This window comes from Oxyura jamaicensis, chromosome 2 (genome assembly GCF_011077185.1).
Source record: "Oxyura jamaicensis isolate SHBP4307 breed ruddy duck chromosome 2, BPBGC_Ojam_1.0, whole genome shotgun sequence".
Lineage (NCBI taxonomy): Eukaryota > Metazoa > Chordata > Aves > Anseriformes > Anatidae > Oxyura > Oxyura jamaicensis.
Window position 1 is genome coordinate 123,220,538 of NC_048894.1, and position 21,506 is coordinate 123,242,043.

The 21,506-nt window shown below is 39.8% G+C and overlaps 1 protein-coding gene across 1 annotated transcript in view; it reads right to left on the reverse strand.

Moving 5' to 3' along the window:
- The window catches only part of CPA6 (carboxypeptidase A6), an 83,221-nt gene extending 62,163 nt beyond the window's left edge, over positions 1-21,058 (reverse strand). Inside the window, exon 1 of the mRNA XM_035319490.1 lies at positions 20,860-21,058. Coding sequence (XP_035175381.1) covers positions 20,860-20,960 — 101 coding nt within the window. The 5' untranslated portion in view covers positions 20,961-21,058. The remainder of the gene's footprint in view (positions 1-20,859) is intronic.
- Between the last annotated feature and the right edge of the window lie 448 nt (positions 21,059-21,506).

Genomic DNA, 21,506 nt, shown 5'->3' on the forward strand with positions numbered 1-21,506 from the left:
GTGTATATATAGCTGCCATATATTGGGCTGATTCTTGCCTTGTGCCCTTATTTGTGGTGACACCTCACTGCCTCAGCAGCAGGACCCAGTGAGGACTGTCGGGTGAACACCATGGTGTGGTTACAGCCCCGGACCTAAAGGGGTGGCTTGGATCCCCCCAGCTATCATTCTCCCTACCAGCATGGGCCATGGCCAGTGGGGTGTTTCTCCAAAGCCCCCCCCAGAAGGGTTGCTCAGGTACATGCAGGTGAATATCTTGCTTTGCCCAGTATCTTCTTTTTAACTGAAGGACAAACATTGTTCACTTCATATTATTCACTTTGGTCCCCAGCTAACAAAAGAAATTGTATGAATGATCCCGAACTACTTTATTACTTAGTCAGCCAGTTCATTTCAAATCTCCAAGGACAGTGACTTAAGGTGATTTGGTTAATTCCCAACACCACATCCTTCAGCACACCGGTCCCAACAAAGAGATGGTCAAGGGCAGTGTTTTTGGTTAACTGAGCTTGCTTCTACAGTTGTCATGTCTGGGCCACAAAGCAAAGAAGAGGAAAAAAAAATGCTACTTTAAATGCATTGCTGATACAGAGCAGGCACTTCGGTTGTGTTCCTTTAAGGCAGTGACTTCACTTTTAGGCAATAAAATCTGATTACAATGGGAAAGTATTCTTCTGAAACAGGAGAGCCAGAGGCTGAGTAAGGCTTTTAGAAAATGTACAAAGAAAGAAATCATGGATCACTCTGGACAGAAGCTATTACCCATTATATCCACAAATTACCAAAAAAAATCCCAACAACCCAAACCAAAAACTAATCACAAATACAGCAATTTCGTATATTCCTCCAGGACATCTCAGAGATTTCAATCTCTCTATCAATGATAAACAATGGAGATTAGGAAGAGATCTTCACTGTAGGCACTCAATTTAGCAGCCACCGTGCTTCAGATGCCTTATTCTTTAGTCATTTGTGCTGGGAGAGGGACAGAAGCTATATAAAGCTTTTAATTCAGATGAAAAGTGCACTTCTGCGATGAACCTGAGTGTCCCTACTTGCCGAGACGTGGGTCCCAATGCGAAGCAGCCTCAGGGTGTAGGTCACACTGTGGACCAGTCTCAGGGGTGCATGAACTGGACTGAACACGAACTGAGAGACACGCTTGGAGTGCATGCACTGTGCCCCAAACATATGGGGTCAGATCAGCGGGTCCAAGGCAAAAACCCTGCCAAATTCACACCATGTGAGTGTCTGGTCCTCAGCACCAGCTGATCCACTCCCATCACATGTCTACAGAGCACTGCTTTGTAGCATAGACATAACCTAAAATGGTGGTGATTTTGACCCAATATGCTAAGATTTATAAAAGGTTGGTTGCTCAGGTTTAAACTTAACCAGAAGACATACTTTAACTTTACCAAATGCCCCCCCACACTTACTGGGGGACGTTTTTCCCTACAGAAGACCACTGCATTTGAGGGTGTGGAAATATATCCTATACCATCGCTTACAGAAATATTTCTTTCCTTCAAACCCATGTCAGCAGCACGTTAGCTACAAGTCATCCTGTTTTCTGCTTAGCAAGGTTTCCTCTTCAGATTTTTGTCATAACTGAGGTAAATCCTGAATTGCCAATAACTACTCAGCTAATTAATTTATTTCCATATGTAGTAAGAAGGAAGTAAATTTATTTAACTTCCAGAAGATACATATGCTTCTAATACCTATGCTGCTCCTTCGTTTTTTTTTTTTTTTATTATTATTATTTTTATTTTTTTATTTTTTTTTTTTAGGGCCAGTGAAAATGTGAAAAAACTCTTACAGAAATTTCTATTCCATTGAAGGCCAATTGAATCAAAAAGCCAGAGCAACTTTGTTTTTACCAGCTCTACTTGACAGATGTTTTCTGCCTACAGGGGCACTGTGTCACACAAGTGTTGGGATCTGAATGCTATCAAAGTCAGTATGTACTTAAATGTGTAAAAATAAGCTTTGTCAGTTCTACATTAGAATCTTATGTGAAATATTACAGTTTTAAGCAAGTGCCAATGAATCTGAAGCACTTTTCTCCAAAACTACTCCATAAAATATTTTAATGATCTAGCTATGTGTGAACATAGCTTTCTAAAGGTCTTTTGCAAAAACATAAATTCTCTGTTCTTACAGATTTTAGAATCTCATGTCATTAGCCTCAATTTTAAAATTAAGTGCTGTAAAAGTTTTAACTACTGGTTCAGATGCTTTTAGCTTCTTTCCTCTATTCAGTATTCATGTTTAGATATTTTTGTGTAATGCATAAATGTCAGCCTTAAATTGGAAAGTGCTTTGGCTGAGCTCAAAGTGATGGATTTTACAAAGTGATTTGATAGATTTTAGAGGCTCTTTATATGCTCCGAGGTTTGCATTTCACATTTATTCTGAAGGTCAATTGTCAGGAGAATGAACTGTGTAACAAAGAGGCTATCAGTTCAGCAGATAAAGGAAGCAGATGTCTAATTCCCTAGGTAGATGAATATTTGGGTGCTATTTGTCTGCAGGGAGCTTGTTAATCTGCTAGAGGTTGATGGAGTTTACAGCAGCAGTAAGTGCCATTACTGATGTTGCATTATTACTCTTCTAAATGGCCATGCTATCACGTGGTCTTTTACCAGATAAATACAGTATCGTACAGAAATGCACCAGATCCATGTCTGTTTTAGGGAGCAGAGCAGGGTGGTTTCTAGCTTGCCATTAGCCTTGCTGCCAGTTTGGATTCCTGATGCTGTAAATCTCCTGACTTTCACACTTAATGAGCAACATTTAAAACTTGCCTTTGGGTATCCTCTAGAGAGCTGAGTAGCTGCTGATTTCCCTTGTCCCATTGTTGTTTACAGTGAAAACAAGGGAAATTCTGTTGCTGCAGAAGCCCTTTTATTCCCCTTCCCTTTTATACCAATATTATAAATTAAACTATTTTAATGGTTTTCAAACCAGTTTAATAGCACACTTAGGTAATATCATGGTACAATTGTTATTTTTTATATATATATTGGATTAGGAAAGATTCAACACGTGGCCCGTCACTGGTCTAAGACTTGTGGGCAGCAGTGATTTCTAAATGAACACTGAATTGGAAGAGAAGTGGGAGCATTATTATCACAAGAGCAGGGAGGGCACTGCAGAAATTGGAGTCAGGGAAGAGGCTGGGGACTGGGTTCAGTGGGAACAGAGGTGAAGAAGTAGAAAATGGAAGTCTAGATATGAAGAGGTGGGCAGACAGACAGACAGAGAGACTGGCATAAGATGGGAAGATTTTACATCCTTACAGCCAGTGCAATTGGACAAGAAGTTCTACCTATAAATGTTAGAAGGCATTTGTACAAAAAGACACTTGTCTGTCACTCAGCATAACAGGCTGGCATTTAATCATTTTCTGGAGGGCAGGAAAAGTCAGTGACACTTGTGATAAATAGCACATAAGGCCAGAGAGGAGTGCCGACTGCAATCTTCTGCCCTGCTGCTTCTCCGCTTTCCTAAGTCAGTGCTGACTTCAGGTATTCAAGCAGTTTCTGCAGATTAAGACAAGTTTAAAAAAACAAAACAAAACAAAACAAAACAAAAAAACATGAGTAAAGGAAAATTAAAGACTTAGGGTTTCTATTTATCTGGTTTAGAGCATACAGGCTCACAACAGAGACCCATTTCAGATTACTAGATATTCTTTTGGTTGCATCATCTAAGAAGAAAAGAAAAGAAAAGAAAAGAAAAGAAAAGAAAAGAAAAGAAAAGAAAAGAAAAGAAAAGAAAAGAAAAGAAAAGAAAAGAAAAGAAAAGAAAAGAAAAGAATAGGACAGCTAACTCTGAACATCACTATGAATGTAATGGATCCATGGATCCAGAAGGCCTTTCAACTCAATGGCCCTTGACCCTTCAGCAGGACAGGTACTGCTGCAGTATACACAACTGAAGCATCAGAGGTAGGTAAGGGAACTAGGATGCTGAAATCAATACACAAAAAGAATGGATTGAGAAGGAACAATCTCCCTTATTTCTTAGCTCACTTCATTTGGTAAGCAGCAATGTTCTTTCTATGCAATTTTATTTATTCATTTATTTTTATTAGGGTTTAATGTCAAATTAGAATTATTTTTCTCCCTAAAAACAGCATCTATCTACTTCTACAAGCAGTAAGGGGCTTCTTTGCAGAATACCTTAATCCAAGATATAGATACACAAACAGGACTATTTACAATCTGTACTTCAGATGACATGTGCAGTTTGGTCCTAGGCTTCCTTTTCATCACTGACAAACACATTCCCTCCAGCTGACTTCCTGCATATATAAAATTCTCATATACAAAAATTCTGATAGTCAAGCAGGACACCAAGCTAGAAACAATTATTTGAGCCAAGCTTCAGACTCATTTTAGTAAAGTACATGACTGAGAAGTTTCTGACCAGTCGATAGATGTATTAATGGTTTTGTACAGACAGGAAATCAAACTACTTTTTCTGAATGTCTGCATGTGTAGAACTTTGGGTGATGCCCAGGAATATTCAGGATCATAATTTTTGTAATACTGTATATTTGTACCAGTCCTTAGAAAACCAATGAGAAATGCATATTAAGAGGCTTAGAAGAGCAGTCCTCTAAGCCCTAAATGTTAGGGCTGATGGTGAAGTTTTACTGGTTTGGAGGTCCTCTCAAGAGAGAAGGGAGGGGAATAAACCTAAACATTAAATGCTAAAGCTACCACAACCAGGAATACATGGCAGTCCAGACAGCCCATTGCCAGTTAAAGCATGTGGCAAATTCAAAGGCCTAATTTAAAACTGGCAATACAAATGTCTGTGTAGGCTGCCAAAGAACCAGATGTCTCATGCCTGGAAGAGGCTCTTTCCTAACTCTGCTTATGGGTCCTGTAATTGATATCCCAAAAGGGCAGCATAAAACATTCATAATCTAATGTGAGGTACTGTGGTCACTGGCATATCTAAGAGCTCTTTTTTTTACTTTTTTTTTTTTTTAAGAAAAAGTTTTAAATTTTTCTTACCAACTTAAAACATGAAAAGTAATCCTTTAAATACCTCATCTTACTACTTTAAATAGTGCTTTGAACTTCTGTGGGCTCAGAATCTGTTACCAATATAACTTAATTTATGGAGAAATGTTTGTAAGATGGAGTATGGAGATTTTTGTTTAATTTGATAAAATCAGTTTATGGCTAGATAATATAAATATTTGTGTAGAGATGTGGAGTGAGGTTGGGGAATGAATTATAGTTTCCTTCACTTCAGAGAACTTCATAATTTTTGGAAAAAAACAGCTTGCTTACTACCAACTGCACAAAACCTGAACTTGTTGAGTAACTCAGACTTATTCAGGATTCTTAATCAATATCTGAATTTTCCCCCAGCAATCCAAGAGGTAAATAAAAAATCAAAAAATAAGGTAGCAGTGTTATTCATTTCATCTAAAGCAACAACAAAGTTATATGCCTGAAGAAAAGGTTAACTGGAAAAAACCCTCTATCTGAGCATTTCAATTAATGCACTAGGGTTTGGGAGTCCTTTATGTCACCAAGAAAAGAAATGTAATCTACTTTTCATTAGCTCTGATAAACAAAAACCCCAGAGTTTCTATTACATGGCAAGGTTTTGTTTCCACACAGGTTTACCTTAAGGCTTAATTTCCTGAACTGCAGTTTGTGAAAACCTCACCTATTTGACAGGTAATCACTTTTCCGTCAAATTAAGGAGCATTCATTTTTGGCTGGATCCCGATTTCTTTCCTATAACTCCATCAAAATTGCTGTGCGACACCTTGGCTGCCATCCCAAAATTGTAACTAGCAAAACAGTGATTCTGTTTTTTTTAGAGTTCAAGATGTGGATACAAGTGAGTTGTGGTTTTGGTTCACGCCAAATGTGAGGTGATAAAAATTTGGCTCTTCTGTCTGGAGAAGTCACAGAACATAGTGATGAGGCTACTTGGAAGGCTCAGCCCACTGACAAAGCATAGCAAATCCCATTAAGCTGTCAAGTGCAATTCTTGGTGCCGGAGCCCTGTGGTGTCTGTGGTAGCAATCAGATGTTAAATGTACCGCTACAACAACCTTCAACCAACTTCCTGAGACGTGCCTTTACATTTGTTTATCACTTGATTGTTAAAGAACGTTTGCTGCCCCGATTATTTGTTAAACATCCGTCTTGCATCTAGTTTGCCCAAACCAAAATACCACCAAATGCAGAGATCTTTAAGTGTCAAGTCTTTCACTGGTACTGAAATACCAAGGTCCCCATATAAGATTTTGTCATTCATTCTGTTTAGGCAATTCACTGCTGTGCTCCTGTAAGGAAATATTCCATGCTGCAAAAGCTAAATTTATGAAACATGGTGCAAACATATTCTGCAGGCAGACAGTAAATGCCGAGGGCATTTTCCAGTTGTCCTGGGAATATGGATTCTAAATCATCTCAGATTTATTACTGTAATTTTCATCAGATACCTGATACAGTAAATGTCTCTAAAGATTTTATAGTTTTTATCTAGCAAAGACAGATTGTTTAGTCTACCTTACTGAATGACATCATGCTATTCATACTTTCTGTATGAAAGACAGTTACCTTTGTGTATACTGCTTTGACTTAACAGGTTTGGAGGTATAATTGATGCCTTCTCAATTTCAGAAATGTTTCTGCATGTATTCATGTGAATGTATAAAAAAACACACATAATTTTTAATGAAAAAAGACTTTGCTGTCAACTTCATCCAGGATGTGAGTTACCTAGGACTGAAATGAACAGACTAGATAAGGTCTTGTAGAACTGGTAGTTATGACTTCTTGCTTACTTGCATCTTGATTGATCATAATTTTCAACTCTTAGAAACCTACTAAAAACAAACAAATAAACCAAAAAATGCAAAGAGATACAGGAGAATAGGATACTCAGTTCAGATGGTGTCTGCAGAATCTTGCACTCAGGTACTACTTCTCTGCCTTGCTCATAGCAACTCATTATGTCAAGAAGCAGAGCTTTGTCTGCTAATACTTGATGGAAACTATCAGTTTATTTCATAAATTCTATTAAGGCTCGTTCTTGCTATTATATTTCACAATAAATAAATAAATGAAATGGTAAAGAAAACTGTTAGCTCCTTAAACAAACCATCCCCATACTTAGAAGCAATTTTGTACATTTTTTAGCCTTCTGTCCAGATGAAAACAAGTCTCTAAATTGAAAACATTCATAATAATAAGTTTGTTAAGCTTATTTGCACCAGTGTAACACTGCTATTTATCATTCTGTCTAGATCCACTGTCCAAAAAAGCTGCGTTAGAGCTGAAACTACTAGTACTTGATTATACAGGAAACACAAAGCAACTAAGACCTGGAGTTACCTGCTGATCCAGCATGTGGTAAAATGGCAGTCCCTACTGAAAACTGTTCTGCAGGCTGTTTGCAACAAGATACGAGGACAATGAAATAAGCAAGGGGGCAGTGAGAACAGAGAGACAGGTAGGAGGAAGAGGAGTCAGCTTTTACACAGCAGGCTGTAATCTCAGCTCCGCACCTGCACAGCCAGCAAAAGGAAAGGTTCTTTGAAAACGACAACTGAGAAACTCTGTACATAGGCCTTCTGTGAAGTAAATTCTGATGCCAAATGCTATTTCCATCAGGGAACTGTTGCTTGCCAAGATATGTTCCCCAGGCAGCATTTTCACTAAAATCTGCTTCTGCTGCTATAACACCCAGTGACTGTATCAAAGAGAGCCTCTAATGTTCTTGCTCCCCATATGAAGGTGAAATGATGGAGAAAGCAAAGAGAAAGATTTGGTTGGCCTATTTAATTTTACTGAGATTTTTTGTTAATGTACCTAAATAGGATTTAGCTCTATCTGACTGAAATGGACTAAAAAGGTGAGATGAAGTTTCACATGAAGAAATACAATGTTTGTTTTGTTTTATTTTATCTCAAGTACTCAAATTTTGAAACCTGTGATGAATATTGAACCTCAGCCTTACTCTACTTTATCCTAGATGAGGACAGCTACTTTGATATGCCTGGAAGAGTGGGATTTAGCAAAATTATACAGTATTTTGGGGTGAAATAAATGCAGACAGTACATGCCCACTAAACACTAACATTAGTACATGGACACCTGGTTGTGTTTATTTTTGTTAGGTATTTAAAAGAAATTCCATCTAAAATAACATTCTGTGCTTTTACTTGAAAATACACTTACAATTTGATTATTTTTTTTACATTGTACAGTGAGATAAATTCACGAAATGAATTAATTTCCATTTGCAGTTATTTCAGTTTATAAAGTTGTGATGTGCAACATATGTGCACACTGAGCTACACTTGATATGTTGTGTGAAATGATACCACAGAAATACAGAGCTGCACAAAACTATGAAATTGCTAGCTACATTTTTCTGCAGCTTCTTTCTTGTTATATGTTTTGTGTCCCCAGCTCTCCTTACATAAAGTTTCATGGAAAATGGAATTGGCATGCTAAAAGGTTTGAATAAGCTGCCAAAAACTTACATTATGCAAAAAGCAGCACAATATATGAGGTGATACTTTGCGTTTATATATGAATTTTGTGTTTTCCTTCTCAAAAGGAAAATATATATTTTTCTTCTACTACTGTTTTTATTTTGTTCTACTACCATTTTTCATTTGTAAAATAGAGTATGGGGTGACCTATGCCATTCATCAATATAAGCATCCAACAAGCAATGTTTCCTTTACGTAGTCTCTACCATAAGATGATTACTGAAACCCATTTTTTGCTTCTTCCATTGAACAATTTTTTAAGCTCCCCCTTTCCTGTGTCACTCTAGTAATAATGAAGCTTAAAACAACAAAAACCTACAGGCTATGGGGACACAAGTCTTGAAAGCAATGAAGCATGCTTGGTGTTTTTGCATTTGAAGCAAACTTGTTTTATGAGCAAGACTTCACTGCTAACAGCAAGCATCTGACTGTTCCTCATAGACAATGGATTCCAGTCTTCCTCTGACATTACTTCATTGCATGACATCTGGTGTTTTATTGCTATGGAGTGTAAAAATAAATACCGTGCATGTAATTTGATAACTTTAAAAATATTACCTTAAATTCACCCAGTTATTTATTCTTGTAAGCAGCAAAGTTCTTTATACAATGACTAATTTCAAATGTCCTTCTTTGTTTGCCTGAAGTTTGTGTAATTGTTTTCTCTGAAAAAGTAATTACTTTTTCAGTAATTACTGAAAAAGTAATATTTTCCAGTGGGGTAGATGGACTTTTGGTTGCTAAATACACCCTAATAATTATTTTTTCCATTGGCTGCTGTGAACCTGGTCCTCCCGGTGAGATCTCTGCATTTTCCTCCTACAAAAAGTCCTTTTTTTGGGTGTTGTTTATTTTATTTATTTTAATAGAATGATTATTTAGCATTTTATTAGCCAGCTATAAGCTATTTCATAATTAAGACTGTATTTCTTTAGCTCTAACAACATAACTGAAATCTGGTAGACACATTACAAGTAGAATAAACCTTTAAAATATTGTATCATGCTTCCCTCGGTTAATCTCACATCAGAGTATATACTCCTGAAGATTAGACTCCTCTTTCCTTATACCTTCTGGTTTTCACCAAGCTGTCCTCTTCAACCATACAAGAGAATGCTTTTTGTGTCATTTGCTTTTTTTCCCCCTGAGTGCAGCCTGCAGGCACTTGACTGGCATGACTTGCTGCAGGCTCCTTGAGCAAATGCCTTCTAATTCAAAGACCACCCCTAAGGCAGTTGCCATACATAAAAGCCCACATGTATTTTTTCAGCAGAGATAATGGACTCTGTATTGAAGAAAAGCAATATGTAAAGATCAGGTTTCACAGAGCACATCGTGGATCAGTTGTTCTCTATAATTCTTTACCCTGAGCTGTTTCATGGCACGGTCTCACTGTCTGCAAAATGCTAGGCTATTCTGTTTTGAAAAGGTAAAACTGTGTGTTTACTCCTCACTTCTCCTCACAGTTTCATTCAGAAGAAGTAAAGATCAGGTTTTCCTGGTCCCTGGACCCCTTTGCCCACCATTCCCCAGTGAAGCTTTTACAGCATCTGGAGAGGTCACCCAAAAACATACGGCTTAAATCACCTTGAGCACTAGTCTCTTCTGATTCCTTATGATGCAGGAGGCTAGCCTTACTTCACTTTTCCATCATCTTCCAGAGGGTTAAGCTAATTTGCCTTTCTACTGCTTTGAACCACCTTCCCATCTGTTTGTGTGTGACACATGCTAATTGTTACAAATTGTTCTCCAGTTTGGTCAGGCAGTGGCAGCCTGTGATGACTATCATACTTTGTGGGTACCTTTTTGTCTGTCATTCATCTTATGGACAAAAAATGTCAGTTATTTTATAGAGAAGAGAATACAGAATACATAAGAGAAGAGGGATGGGCATGGGGGAAATAACACACTGGTGAGCTGCATGCTGCCCATTGGCTAAGGACTAAGCATCCATGAAAGAGAAGGCCTGGATGCTAAACTGGGACACTGATGTCCTAAAGTCTCCAGGTCTGTGATACCTGCTAACATGCTTCTGAACAGCGAACAGTTTCTAATGTGTCCAGTACATATATTTCATAATTTGATATATATTTTTGGCAGGTGGGATTAGATGTAAGGCCTTCAAAGACATAATGACATCATGTGACAAACGGTATGCATCATAGACAAAAATAAAGGTTGAAACCCCTGAGTCCTTCGTCAGTCTGAGCCTGAGATGCCCATGTCCATCTCCAAGACTGCCCACAACCACCTGGGATGAGTAAATCAGGGGTCTTTTTTGTACGTCTGTCTGACAGGGGTTGATGGTGTTGATTAGGTGATGTTTCTCTGCTTAGGGCCTTTGAGAGATAGTATACCTTAAAGGTGCTCAGACAACGAGTAGCCCATGCTAAGCAGAGAAGGGAGATGTGGTTGCCCTTCTGTTGAGCAGAGGAGCCCTGGGTTCCTGTGCTTCCTGCTCCTTGCAGATTCTACAGAGGGAGAACCATGACTTTCCCTCATTATGGCTTAATGCAGAACAGAAACAACTCTCGCAGTGGGGATTTGGTTAGGTATTGGAACGGGTTGCCCAGGGAAGTGGTAGAGTCACCATCCCTGGGGATGTTTAAGAAAAAGTTGGATGTGGTACTTAGGGACATGGCTTATTGGGTGATATTGGCTGGGGAATGGTTGGACCGGATGATCTTGTAGGTCTTTTCCAACCTTAATGATTCTGTGATTCTGTGATTCTATTCTACTATCAAAATCTGCATAATTACATACTTTGCTGCAGTTAAAATTCTAAGCTAGGCCTCAGAAAATACAAACCACATCACAATTTATTTTTATGCTCTTGGATAGTGAATATAAAAGAGTTTACCCTTTATACTTCAGTGCTTTGATTTCCTCTGAAACTTTATTAAACAGGCCATGATTTAAAAATTACACCAAAACTAAGATAACTGCTTTTTGTAAAAACAAAACAACAGAACAAGCTCAGCTGAACAGATGAAAGGTGAATATTTAATTTTTACAAGGAAAGCAAATTACTTAGATGATTTTATATTCCTTTTTTTTTTTTTTTTTTTTTTTTTTTTGTATTGTCACTATCATAGGCAGATGGATCAGGGATCCAGTCTGTTGATAACAGAGCTGAATAAAGACGTGACGTGCTGTCCTTGTGCCACAGGACATCCTTATGCTGTGTACTGCTGATGAAGATGCAAGCTCATGCTGCTGAGACACTGGCCTTATTAGCTGGGACTTGGCAGCATGCTTACATGGTGATTCTTGTTATTTGGTACAAATTTTAGGCAGAGTATGTTCTTGGCTGCGTGTCCTGTACAGCACAAGTGAACCTGAAGTTTTATTTTTCTGTTGAAACTGTGCTGTGACAAAAATGCCAGAGCTCTTAATAAAGCATCCATATTTAAATGCCTGCCCTGTTTTCCTGATAAATAGTTATAGTCCATCTAACATCAACCAATTTAATGAATATAGAGGTTATTTTTCTGCAGATGCTATTATGTTGGTCTTGTGTGTTACATAAAGAAGGAATTACAGCTTCTTAAGACAGTAGGAATGATGAAGCCCCTTTGCTTCAAAAACTCACATGTAACTATAGCTAGTACTGAGCTTAACTTTTTCTTTAGTTTTGCACTTTTAGGAAGATGCTTATTTGAAAATAAACATCCCCTTATTCTCTCTGTGAGCCTGAAACACTCTTCTGGGATTGTTCCTTTGACAGTGTCAAGGAAAGAAAGCTGGTGGTCAGGAGTGATCCGGAAACCAAATTCTGCCAAGGTAAAGCCACATTGTGCTCCTTGGAGTTCACACCTGGAATTAACTGGGTTCAGGGGACCATCTCCTGTGCACGTGTGCACGGGGGGCCTGAAGCCCCTGACCGAGGTGGCTACTGGAAAACCAGGCATTGTCACTCCTTCCCTGGGCCAACACTAACACCCCAGAGGCTCTGCAGCAGCCAGATCACAGACTGACAAGCTGAGAGCTAGTCCAGGAAAAAAAAAAAAAAAAAAAAGAGGGTGATGAGAGGGATGTTTTTTTGCTCTTTTTGCTCCCTGGATTGGCATGCAGTAGGCGGAGAAGTGCCAGTGTCAGAGCAGGGGCAGGGGGGCTGCACCTCTGGAGCAGCGGGAGCACAACTGCCTCCACTGTCAGCGGCTGGCCATTAGAGGGTTTAGGGGCTTGGCTGTATCATCACTCCATAGCCTTAGAGTAGCATCTGGTGGTAATCTTGGTAGGAGTACAGTCGCATAAATCAAAGTGCACCAGTTTTTCATCAGGCCTGCTGAAGTCATTTCTCACATCTGTCCTCGAGACTTGACTTTCTTTCGGGGTTCTATCCCATGCTTTTCTTATATAATCAAATGCCTGGCTTCAGATGCCTGGATTAATCTTCTCATTTTTTTCAACTAAGTTAACACTTTCAGTGCCTCGGAAGAAAAAATAGAAAAAAAGAAAATGGCCAACAAAATACTCACTTTAAAAATCCATCTATAGACTATGGCTGTATCACGTGTGCCATCTGTTTCTCAAAACAAATATAAAGTCTGCTATGTTGTCTTGTATTTAAAATGTAGCACCTTTTCTACTGCTTACCTGAGCCTTTCAAACCTGTAGGATACTGTAATCACAAATTACTGTCCAAATACAACAGAACTATAAAATAAAAATGAAGAGACTTTTTTTTTTTTTTTCTCTGAGTAAATGCTGCAAATTGTATCATTACTTTTCTGAACATATTTGAAATACTACATGGTGTAACAAACAAGAAGTTTTCTTAGAACAATTGTACTGCAATAAACCTTACTCAAACTATGTTTTCAAAATCCTGTTTTGGTAGCCTCCCCTGCAAAGAGCCTTGACTGAACTGCAGAACAGCCAGAAAAGATGCTTTGATTTGGTAAGATACTTCTGTTTTTCCATGGCTATATTTAAGCAGTCTAGAACATCCCCTCCTTAGAGAGTGCTGTTGTGTGCATTGCTTTGCCTGGTAACTCTAAGGTGTGTCGTCTCTTTTAATAAGTGCACTCGCAAGTCTCAATGTTCCCCAGGGGCAGAGGTGCCTTGGTGGGGCCTTGTTCTCCAGACCACTCAGCTGGCACAGAGCAGATACAGGCAAAAGGAATGGGTCTGTGCTCCCTGCCAGCTGCTCTATGCCAGCCTGTGTGAGCACCCGCCCAGCAGACCAGGCATCCGTGCTCGTCCTGAGTGATGCACAGTGCCTGTTTTTACAGTTCCACCAGAAAGCAATGAGTCCTTGACCTTCCTCCTCATTTGGCAAGCTCAAAAGATGCAAAATGTTAAAAAGAAGGGAATACATTGCCCCCATCAATTTGTTCCTTTCAATTTTACTTCAGACTACTTTGCCCCCCCTACCCTCAGGTGCTTTGCACAAAAAGTGGTTTTAGAGTTTTCTTTGCAGATTCTTTCTTTGCAATCCATGACTGCTCAGGGTGTGATTCTGACTTGATATACTGAGGTGTAACTTAAAGAGCAAAATCAATGCAGGTTTTGCTCTAGCACCAATATCAAACCAGAACCACAATTTTTTACTCAAGTATGTGAACACAGACTTTATAAATCAGAATCAAAATATACTGAACAAAATTTAGGATTGGGCTTAATTGTCTCCAGAAGTTTGCTGCCTATAAGTCTGTTCCTGCAAATCTGAGACCAGCAAAAGTCCTGTTAAATTCTGTAAGGAGTTTTGCCTGCAGCAGGGTTTTCAGAAAGAGGTCTAGTGTAATTATAATTATTAGTTCTCATTTTGCAACCAAACCTTCTTATCATTGTAAGTAGAACAGAGAGCACAAGATTTGCTGAAAGTTTTTTCTGCCTGAAAAATAGTCCTGATAGCATAAATAGCCAAGCAAGTTGTGCATGGGACAGTCGCAAGAGAGTTTATTTTATTTAGTTTTAGAGGGTCAAACTGCAGGAAAATTCTCCCCATCTCCTGGTGTTCATACTGCTTGAACAGTAGAAATACTGAATGGTGAACTCCTCTGCCTGCTTTTAGTTTTCAGTGTTATATGGATACTCACGGCAGGGTTTGCTTACAGGACTGCTGGACGGACTGCCAATATATGAACCCAATATCAGTTTTCTTCTTTACTTTTTTGTGTCAATGTTATATATGCAGTGCACCCCTTAAATAGTATGTTTCACCCTAGAGGGAGCACAATTTCTCTTATGTATTCAGAGGTAAAATTAAGGAGAAAAGATAAGTGAAAGACAGTTCTGTGCAACAGAGATGACAGAGTTTACCTCCTGGAGACAGTGAAAGATGATTAATGGTGGCCATTCACTTTCAACTGGATAGAGTAATGGATGTTTCCTATGGCACTTTGACCATGTAAAGCTGTTTCAGAAGTATGTATGACATTTTTACAGATATTAGAATTTCAGAAGACCTTGGGCTCCTGTTTATTGTGCAGTGTGGGATACAGTCCTACACAGCATATGAAACTAGAGTTCCCTGCAAAACATTTGTAATATATTCAGGAAAAGCAGATTTTTAGCTTCCCTTTTTCAAATTCACTCATTCCAGAACCTTGATTTTCCTTCCGGGCCGCAAGTAAGTTCCACTGTCTTTCATGTAGGTTATTCACATAATTCAGATCCCAATTTTATAAATAAAAAAGTAATTAGTCCATTATGTAAGTATTATCTTTGCCTGGCTAAGTGCTTCTGAAAGTTCTGTGCAAAATATACAAGGTTAAGTACATCATTTTAAGAAGACTATGAGTGTCTCCAGGAAAGTGAATTAATGGCAGCAGCAAATAGAAGGGAGTGGGTATGGTGTAGAAGTGGGAGCACCGAAGTTCACTGCAACTAGTACCAGAAGCTCTGGGAAAAGCTGTGTTTCTTCACCCGCTTATTTCCACAAGACAGTGGAAGCTGGAGGATTCAAAGTAGATGCTTTAGACTGAAGGAACAGTTGGCTTTGATATGTAAATTCTGTTTTTATAAGCATCTTTGTCTAAGTACATCTTAAATGTATGCTGTTTTTTTTTTTGCAGAACACAACTGTTGGACTCAAAACATAGCTCAAACATGAATTTTATTTAGTAATATATGACATTCCTATTTGTAACATATATACTTTTAAAAATGAGGAAACTGAGGGCTTGCACTTCACAAAGAATCATTTTTACTGGAAGACCAGAGGTTTCATATAAAGTAGGGGACCTAGCAAAGGTTCAGAGCTTCCAAGTATGGCTGAAAGTTTTGCCCATGTCCTCATTCTTTATCTTTTTTTATGCATGTCTTTTATAAGTTCTTTATACCTTCCCCTACCCTCAAGCTTTCTGCTCCTCTCCTCCACATGCAGAAGCCAGACAGGAACCACGACATCATCCAACAAGGTCCTGATCTGGACACGTATGGGATCTGGCTTGCATGGTGACATGAACCTGGAGATCAGTTTAGACAAAGTCATAACGAGCTGGGAGCCTCTTTGCCTGGCCTTCACTTTGCCTGTGTAATGTGGATGTCCTCTGTTGTAGTAATTATTGGGAAAAAAAAAAAAAAATCGTGAAGAAGGGAAAGAAAGAGCAACTGAAACACTTCATATTTCTCATTTATAATAAGGAGGGCAGAGAGGCTATAAAAGGTAAATTTAACATGCTTGGACTTAAGAGGAGAAGAAGAATCAAAACTTGGCAGTATTATTTTTTCCCTTTAGGAGAACATAAATGATGTTGTGCTGGAAGAGTATCAGGTGATGAGAAAGCATAAAAATTAGAATTGTGGTCTTGAGAGCAGAGTAGGTATAGAGGTGCCAGAGTTGTCATGGATTTCACAGATCTGTGTTCTTTCTAGGAATCACTGGTGTTTCTATTACAGAATTATTAAATTGAAGAAAGAATAGTAAAATTGCTTGTGCATGATGCTATAGAGCTTATAGTTTTTCACCTTTCAGAAGCTCCCTGATACCATCCAGAGACGCAGTAAGTGTGGTTTTAATCTGAACAATTATGACTTCAACCTAATGCTGTTGGCATTCTTTCCAAATGCTTTTTTTGCCAGTTGTGTATATGACATTTTACCTTGATATGGGGATGGGAAAGGAGTAGAAGAGAGAAAGAACATTTTTTACTCAGCAAAACAGATCTTTTACTCCCTGGTTAAAACATTTGGAAAAAAATGTTTCAGAGGGGAATAGCACAGGAGTTCCTTTCCACTTCTCAATTCCCTCAGCAACCAGGTTTTATCACAGTCCCATGTGTTTTTTCCATGAGACAGAACAATTGCTAGCTATTGTATATAAGGTACTGTGGGATCAGAGGCACTTAGCTTTGGTATGTTGGGATGTTAACGGGCATTAAAATATTTGAAATTTGCTGAATGTTCTCAGATTTGATGCCTGTGCTTATCTGCATGACCAGTTGGTTTGTGCAGTTTATGGGATGTGATGTCCCAGTAGTTTCAGCATTTTACATATTGGATTATGGAACATTTCTTTACAGTTTTCTGTTTCTTATCCACCCCAAATGCAATAGCATAAGAATGCATTATAGCCTCTACTTGATGAAAAGAAATGGCAAGTATCTGCTGCACTGCAACCCACATAAGCCTAACTTTTTCGAGGAGTTAATTTCTCAATGCAATTTTCAAAAGGACCCCCAAAATCCCAGGAAAACAAAACAAAACAAAACAAAACAAAAATTTAGAGACGAACTGGCCAACTTTTTGTTTGTTTGTTTTGTTTTCCCAGCCTTTTTCTTCATTTAGTTATTGGAGGTAAGAGCAAAGGTGAGGTGAGACACACTTCTGATAAGGCTTTGAAAGAACTTACAAGTGATATGAAACAGAAAGTGGGGAAACAGAAGGTACATGCCCAGCCATCATCTTTTGGATGATGGGAGATGAGCTGAAGTAAAAGAACCCTAATAGTGATTTTTAAAGAACAAATGAGAGAAGTGATTTTTCCCCTAAGAAAACGTGACCTGTTTATGGGAAGCCATCTCTTTCATCATAGAATAACTAAGAGCTGGAAGACTGTTGCATTTCGTTAAAAAATAAAATAAAATAAATCCATCTGCTCCAATAACCTACTCTTCAAAACTGTCAAAAGAGAAGTTTAACAACGAGGCAAAATTGTATATTACCACTAAGTATGCTTCCACTGTACACTTACTTACACCTCAGTGATTTCCTGGGCTGGATGTCATTTCAGAGGTATAGATAGTAACTCTCAGAGGATTTCCCTTCCATGGATCTGTCAAGCCCCCTTAGACCCTGGTAAACCTTTCACATCCTTCAGCAAAGTTCTACAGGTCTCACACAAGTGGGGTGAAGAAACTTCCTTTCAACCTGGGTCATACTAGATCTTACGTCTCCCAGTTCCTGTGGGAGAAAACAGTGAACCACTGATCTCTATCCACCACCTCTGTGTGCCTCAAAGCTTGTAGATATTTGTCATTACCTAAATTGTTTCTACTGGAAACCAGTGTCCTAGCTTACTCAGTTATTTCTGGCACTTAAACTTTTCCTTCCATTTGATCATCTTGTTGCCCCTGTATGAACCTCTGGTAATGGCCTCCTGGAAAATCCTCATGTATGCACCACAGCCACTCTCCATACCCTGATGTGTCCCCACCTCACCTATCTCCACTGGAACCTTTGGAATGAGAATGCAAATGGGAGCAGAAAAATTGTGTGGGGGAGTATAGTGCTGAGTTTGGTGCAAGGTAGTTTGCAAGGTCTTTTAGAGGGGAAGGCAGCAACTCCAAGCTCCTTAAGTTTCTCCTTAAGTTCCTGCAGGTGCAGGAGCACAGGGTCAGGTTGGACTCTTGCTTGTTGTGTGAGGCAGCAGAAGGTAAATACATGAGAGATGCTGCCTTGCTTGCCACTCTGCTGAGACTTCCCAACTATTTGTTGACTTTCCAAAGGTATCTGGAATCTATCTGCTTAAAGATGTGTCCCTGTGGCATACCCCGCCTTCTCTGAACAGAGTTTAGAGAAGTTAGTTTGGAGAAACACGTGGAATACCAATTAATCGTATTAGGACAGAGTCCTTAGCTAAAGAAGTGCAATTGCTCTGTGCCTCCTAGTGCTGGTCTCAGCTTACAAGAAATATATTCTCTTGCTTTTTTTGTTCTTTGTTTTCTTTCATCCCTTTGCCCTAATTGTATTTATACCTTCCCGTTACATGGTACAGCTTCTGACACAATAGAGGCAACTAGTACTGACACAAAATTACTTAGCCCAGAAAGACTTCAGATGGTTGGGACACACCTTTTAATGATGAACATTAGAAAACTATACTCACCTCCTGACTGCCCTCCTCAAAAAGAACCTACCAAACAATTTTTCCTCTTGGTGATGACCAGGTTCAGTAGTGAAGGCAACACCTGCTCAACTGTTTTCAATCAATTTCACATGCAGAGGAAATTAAATGATTCTGCCCAGCACCTTGAGCTGGTGGCAGAAGCTTCAAAAAGACAAAGTATTTTGGTAATTCTAAAGAAACCCTCATCCCACTTCAAGATGATTTTTCTTCATCTTTTATTGATACAAATAATTCCAGGATGGTAGTAATGGAAAAGGTTACGAGAGTGGGAAAAATATCAGGTTGTTTTTCAAGTTTGTGTTACACACGTTACACATTCTGGTCTGTGTTACAAATGGGACCACATTTTCAGCAAGACTTGTAAATGTATCTCAACCCCCTACTACAATTGCCTATTGACCAAGAGTTTTTGTAATGAATGCTAGTCTTTTTTTTTTTTTTTTTTTTTTTTTTTTTTGAGTAGTGAGTTTTGTTGTGCTTGCCCAGATTCTGGAAGTTGACAAGAAGCCTCATTTTTTTCTGAGCTCTGCAAAAGCTTCTAGGACAAGGATCAACAGGAGAGAGTTTTTGTGGGTTTTCACATGCCACCCAGGGCACATCAAATGCTTAAACAAGAAAATGATTAAAAAAATAAATAAATTAACATTCAAGAACTGAATTGAAAAATCGGTGAATCACGCGAATTAGCAGAGGTACAATACTTGAACCTGCAGGCATTTTTTTTTTTTTTTTTTCTGTTTTAATTGACAGGACTATAGATAGACAATCTTATTTAAACCTAGAGGATATTGAAATGCGTGTTCTGACATCTCAGACATCCAGCAACAGATAAGCCGTGTAACTAATATTCAGAAAAAGTTATGATCCAGCACTGGGAACTTGTTTTTCATCTCAATGTCATCTGCAAGCAAATTGAATACAATCCTGAAGATAAAAAAATCATGTCTTAGACCATGACTGGGCATTGGGTTCCAGATAGAGAGAAGAGTGCTGTGGCACAGGACTTATGACGGAACCCTGGCTTTAAAGACGAGTTTGATTTTCTGTCCTGTGCCTTCCCAGTGCCTCCAGGCACTCACTGTTTCACAGTGAGATAGCTACTGGGACCCGAGGAACCAAACAGAGATGAAGAAACAGCTGTCAATTGTTTTACTACTTCCTATCAGTAATAGTGACCTGGGGTGAATAGCTTCCTATCACATTACCATTTTTTTTAAAAAAAAACAACTTCATTTTAGTACTGGAATTTATATTCCTGGTTTGGTTACTTTAATAAAATGAAAAGAATTATACAGCTGCTACTTCCACTGTGATGCGTGCTTGTCCTGAGGAATTTGCTGGTCAGTTTGAATGAATTTTATACCATATGTTGAAAGCTGCCATTGGATGGTAGTGGTCCTCTGTTTGGCTGTCTTAATTTTTATCTACATCATGAATCTCTTGCAGACACCATTATACCAAACATAAATACCTGCTAAAAAGAAACTCTCTAGATCAGGCATATCAGTTTGGCGGCAAAGCCTAGCCGCGATATCACAGTTTGCAGTTTACTGCAACTTTCTAGTGTATTACTTTTCAATCTTTCTAACACAAACTTTAAATGAAGAAAAAAGTCTAATTTGTAATACATGTGGAATCCTTCACTCACTTACAGCCAGGTTAATCAAGTTCCCTTCCTGCCTGGGCTTTTTATGCGTTAAAACCACACACAGATTTAAAGAAAAAATAAACAAAACAGTTTCAAGTTCCATTAAGCCACGTTCCCCAAAGGAAAACCCAAACCTTCATTCATTCCAGAGCGAAACCCCTACATTTATCTCCCCCCCTTTCCCCTACGCGGTGGCAGCTCCTAGCAGGGCACTAAAACTTTTTCCCTCGCCTCTGTTCAGCGCAAGCATCCTTCCCAGCGCTCTGGCTCCAGAGCACGCCGCTGGGAGGCAGCTGCAGGAGGGAATATTGAATCCTGAAGCCCGAGACCGTCCTGGCCCTCGGCGGGGGCTGCGGGGGCACTTACCCGGCGTAGCGGCCGCGGTGGGCGCGGAGCGGCAGCGCAGCCTGGAGGCAGAGCAGACAAAGGAGGGGCAGGAGGGCGGCGGGGAGCCGGCGGGGAGGCATGATGGGGGGCCGGGAGTGGGACCAGGACCGGGACGTGCGACCCGGGACCCTGCCCGGGTGGCGGCCACCGCGCACACAAAGCCGGCGCGGAGCGGAGCAGAGGCGGGGGCCGGGGAGGAGCGGAGCGGGGGGCGCGGGGGGAGAAGGCAGTGGGGAGCGGGGGGAGGACGGCGCCGGGAGGGCTGGCCTGGGGGTGTCCTCCCCTCGGCTTGGGGGTGTCCGCTCCCTTCGGTCTGGGGGTGCCGTCACTGCAGGTGCCTGGCCACGGCCCCCCCCAGGAGGCGGAGGAGAGTAGGTGGGTGTGTGGAACGGGCTGAGCGTGGTAAGGGGGCAGGGAGAGCCTAAACGTGGGGTGGTGGAGAAGGTCCGTCAGGACCCGTAAAGGGAGAAGGTGGGATTTTATGTGCGCTGCCAAGACACTTGGGCCTGAGGAGTGAGAAGGGGAAGAGGGACTGCCCTAAAAAGATACAAACTTATCACTTTTTCCTTTCCTCTCCTCTCTCTCTTCTTTCTTTCTTTCTTTCTTTCTTTCTTTCTTTCTTTCTT